At 40.0% G+C, this 5,082-nt stretch overlaps 1 protein-coding gene across 2 annotated transcripts in view; it reads right to left on the reverse strand.

Annotated features, from left to right (window-relative positions):
* The window catches only part of SCFD1 (sec1 family domain containing 1), a 154,124-nt gene that overhangs the window by 67,828 nt on the left and 81,214 nt on the right, over nucleotides 1-5,082 (reverse strand). For both annotated transcript variants that reach the window (XM_019518925.1, XM_019518926.1), the window contains exon 15: nucleotides 2,726-2,822. In XM_019518925.1, coding sequence (XP_019374470.1) covers nucleotides 2,726-2,822 — 97 coding nt within the window. The remainder of the gene's footprint in view (nucleotides 1-2,725; nucleotides 2,823-5,082) is intronic.

The raw sequence follows: 5,082 nt of genomic DNA on the forward strand, positions 1-5,082 counted from the left end.
AGCTGGGGCCAGTAGCAGCAGCAGCAACCAGAAGGAGCTGCCACCACCTGGGCTGCCTAGAAAGACAGTCAGGCTGCGGAGCCGCCCCAGCCCAGCTGTGTGTTCAGGGGGAAGCAGGATACACCATGGGCCACACAGCACCTGGGGCCAGGTAGAACCAAGGGACCCAACATGGCCCAGACAAAGTCCCTCCGGGAGCCAGATCTGGCCCGCGGGCCATATTTTGGCCACCCCTGCTCTAGAGGCTCAGAACTCTCCAGATTTTAGACCCAGCAGGAATATGGGTACACATCTAGCAAATCACAACATTTGGCTCCTATCAACACTCAATGCTTCTTTGGAAGGTGAACTTCCCCCCCTTCCCCCAGCACGTGTAGCAACAGGAGAAAAAAATTCTTCCTGGCCCCATAAGTCAACCAGCAAAGCCCAGAAGTGTTAGAAATACCTACATTAAAGCATAGGCATAGCTACTCCTAGTTCACCCCTAACCAATGCTTATCAAACCTCTTCCTGAAAACTTTCCATGAAGGAGATTTCAACTTCCCTAATTTATTCCATTGCCTCACTGTTCTAACAGTAAGGAAGTCTCTCTTGATATCCAATATAAACTTACTTTGCTGCAATTTCAACCCATTAGTTCACATTCTGCTTTCTGGAGAAAGAGAGAAAAAGTTTTCATCTTTACAGCAGCCTTTCAAATATCTGAAGACTGCTATTATGTCCCTTCATGATCACCTTTTCCACAAGCTGAACATGCCTACTTCCTTCAACCTCTGTACGGCTTGCCTTCCAAAACCTTTTATCATTTTTGCTGCCCACCTCTGGACCCTTTCTAACTTCTCCATGTCCTTTTAAAAATGTAGAGCCCCAAACTACACAGCATACTCTAGAGAGGAGGCCTAACCATTGTTGAGTAAAGAGAGACATCCTCATCTCCCATGTCCTGTACCTAATGCTTCTATTGACATAGGCCAAAACTGCATTTGCCTTTTGTGGAGCTGCATCATCCTGCAGACTCGTACTGAGTCTGTGGTCCACCAAGACTCCTAGATCTTACTCTGTAGTACTGGGATCCAGCCAGTTGTCACCTATTTTGTATTTGTGTTTCTAATTATTCTTTCCAAGGTGTAGCATCTTACATTTGCTCACACTGAACTTCATCCTATGAGCTCCAGTCCAGCCTTCCAAACTGTTAAGATCCTTCTGAATTGTGTCCCCATCCTTCAGTATATTCACAATTTTTTCCAGTTCAGTACTGTCTGCAAATTTGCTTGACAAGTCTGTATTCCAGCATCCAAAAAATTAATAAGCATGTTGAACAGCACTGGGCCCAGGACAGAAGCCTGTGGGACTCCACATGAAATGCCATTCCAACACGGCTCCATATATAATTACTCTTTGTTTGTGGCCATTGAGCCAGTTATCTATATACCTTATGATGGTTTTGTCTAGCCCACATTTCTCTGACTTGTTTATCAGATGGTCATGTGGAATTTGTCAAAAGCCTTAATGAAATCCAGATACACTACATCTACTGCATTTCCTTTATCCACCCAAGTAGTTACTCTGTCAAAGAAGGAGATAAAATTTGTTTGGCAAATTTGTTCATCGTAAATCGATGCCAGGTGCTCCTGATCATCCCTTCCTTCTCCAAATGCTTGCAAATGGGCTTACTTATGATATTCTCCAGTAATTTCACACGTATTGAGGTGAGGCTAACTAGTCTTTTTGACTTAAAAAAAAGGAGCATTACCACTGGCCCTTTTCCTGTCCTCTGGTATCTTGCCCATCTCTTTTGACTTCATGGATTGCCAAGGTCTCCACGGTCTCCTCTGCCAGTTCCTTCAGTACTCTGGGATGAAGTTCATCAGGCCCAGCTGACTTGAATTCATTCAGATCCATCAAAATCTCTCTGTTTCTTTTGTTTTCTCAACCTTCATCTTGTCTCCTGCCTTATCCATTTTGCAACACATGCCAGCTTTAGAAGCCATATACTTGACATTCACTGCTTTTTAACAAGCTAGTTATTTCGGCATTTTGTAGCATTAAATACCACAGACTATCAAGGAAAATATTAACTACGAACAAAGCTCTGTGGTTATATAGGTTATCATTAACCAAACCTTTATTAGGTCAAGTGAATTTTCAGACTTGTTTAAAGGAAATAGGTTGATAAATACTTACCTCTATGGAAGGCTGTGGACTATACTCATGTTCAACCATGAATAAGTTGTTACTATTCCTAGACTCTGCCTAGAATGATCATCTACTGTGCATTTACTCTTTTAATTTATTGCTTGGTTGCTTGTTTCATCTTTATCTAGTAGCTATACATACTTTACACAAAATGAGAATCCTAGTACTTCCAGCAAAATATTATTGTTTTCACAATGTAGCAGCTTATTAGAATAACTACATTAGAGGCACAAAAAAGTTAAAGCAAATACTTTACAACTGTCCCTTCAGAAACTCTTTTACTGAGCCAGAAAAGGATTTTATAGGAGCTGCAAAATTCCAGTCATTACTTTGGATTTATTTAGTCTAAAAAGTGAATTCCCCAGGCTGTTATTAAAACCTAATATAAGCTCTTTTCCTAGCAAGTCTAGTGTACTTTACAGATGCACTCTCTGCTAACAGCAAAATTAAAGACTGTATGACCCTACTTTAATGTCACACAAACAAACAGAAAGCAAGTTTATACCAAGGTCAGATTTACTGTACTCACCATCTGGGTCAGATATCATGTCCAAAAGAGATTTATCCAGAGTGGACTTGCTCATTATTTTTTCCTCGTATTCAAAATACACATCTAGCTTACGTGCCTGGTTCAAGAATAAGTGTTAAAATAAAATGTTAATATTGTGATAATATGCTTCTATTTTAATAGACATATAGTGACTTAAGGTACTTTTAATAATTAATGTAATTTTGTTATTTACTGAAGAGAAAATATAACTGTGATTAAGCGTGACACATCCAAAAGTTTTCATTATGATAAGCTTCTCTTCATAATAGTTGGTAGTAAACTGATTATATGATATGACTGGAATTACAGACTTGGTGGGATAGCTCACATGACTACAGCAGTCATGGATGGGTATAAACTGTTCAGGAAGGACAGGTAGGGCAGAAGAGGAGGAGGAGATGCTCTTCATGTAAAAAAGCTGTATGACTGCTCAGAGCTCCAGTATAAAACTGGAGATAGGTCTGTTGCAAGTCTCTGGGTCAGGATAAGAGGGGACAGCAACAAGGGTGATGCTGTGGTGGGTGTCTGCTACAGACCACCAGGCCAGAAGAATGAGGCGGCTGAAGTTGCAGAAAAGGACCTGGGGCTTACACTGGACAGCAAGCTGAGTATGAGCCAACAGGGTGCCCTTGTTGAGAAGGCTAATGGCATGCTGGACTGAATTGGTAGGAGTGCTGCCAGCAGATCGAAGGAAATGATTATTATTCCCCTCTATTTACCACTGGTGAGGCCACATTTGGAGTATTGTGTCCAGTTTTGGACCCCCTACAAGAAAAAAGATGTAGACACAAAAATGGTGAGGGGCCTGGGTTGCATGACTTCTGAGGACAGGATGAGGGAACTGTGCTTATTTAGACTAGAGAAGAGAAGACTGAGAGGGGATGTAATAGCAGCCTTGAACCTACTGGAGCCAGACTGTTCTCAGTGGTGGCAGATGACAGAACAAGAAGCAATGGTTTTAAGACCAAGGGAAGTTTAGGTTAGATATTAGGAAGAACTTGTTCACTGGGAGGGTAATAAAGCAGTGGAACAGGTTAACCAGAGAGGCTGAGGAATCTTCATCCTTGGAAATTTTTAAGACCTGGCTAGATAAAGCTTTGGCTGGGATGATATAGTTGTGGGTGGTCCTGCTTTGACCAGGGGGTAGGACTAGATGACCTCCCTTCTAACCCTAATTTTCTATGATTTTATGAAATGTTATGTTTGTCCAAGCCCTTAGTCAAAATGCTAACTTTTCCTAGTCAAAATTGTGAAGGTCTTGGGAATTGGTTCATTTATACATAATTGGTAGATATTTAACAAGTTTAACTTCACCTGATTCTATAACTGTTTAAGTATTATCAAAATATTTATCTTGTTATTTCAGCAGATACATGTCCAGTGACAGGTACCTGCTTCCTTGGCTGGCATGATATAGTTGGGGACAGTCCTGCTTTGAGCGGGGGTTGGATTAGATGTCCTCCTGAGGTTCCTTCCAGCCCTAATTTTCTATGATTCTATATTTGGACCGAGTGCCCATATTGGAATTGGCAATGGTAAGTCAGACATAGAAATATATATATGAATACAAAGTAAAATACGTTGTGTATTTTATTATTTTGATTCAATATATTAAAGTGCAGGACATAAAACATCCTGAAAAACAAAAGACAAACGATTACTAAAGTGGAAAAAATATAGATATAAAAATTTTAATATATGAACTGTGTTCTGGAATTGGATAAAGCTTAGCTCTGCATTATATGTAGTGCTACATCATGATGGCACAATGGCATCAAGAAAGATCAGGTTAAATCTACAGACTGCTTCAAAGAAGTTTGCCAACAAAACAATTAGTCAAATGACCTATGTACATACACATAATAAGTTCCTAAATATAGAATGACATGATCTCAGGGAAAGGGCTGGCAGTCTTGCATTATATTTATGAAGGTTGGCCTTAAGATTGCTACTTTTGCTGAAAGCATGACCAGAATCCATTAACAGTTAGGACAGAAGATTTCAGAATTAAGTTATTAAACTCAAGTTGGAAAAGTGGCTTCTATTGGCATGGAGACATATTTAAATAACCACTATGGGGTAAGTTTTAGAGATTTTCACTTTAAAACTGTGCATTCATCATATGCGCTGAATGAGGCAAGGATCCTAGGGAAAAATGGTGTCTGCTCATGTACAGTAATTAAAGACTGTATGATAATACATATATGCACAAAGGGGCCAAGGTAAGCCTTTACTTCTGAACTTTCAAATGCTTGACTTTTCCACATAAATAATTGTCTTAAAATATAATTGTATGGAATGTCTTAGTTCGTGAAAAAGAACCCCCCCCCCCCCAA

The sequence above is a fragment of the Gavialis gangeticus genome, unplaced genomic scaffold (assembly GCF_001723915.1).
Source record: "Gavialis gangeticus isolate Ggan-Ray unplaced genomic scaffold, GavGan_comp1, whole genome shotgun sequence".
NCBI lineage: Eukaryota > Metazoa > Chordata > Crocodylia > Gavialidae > Gavialis > Gavialis gangeticus.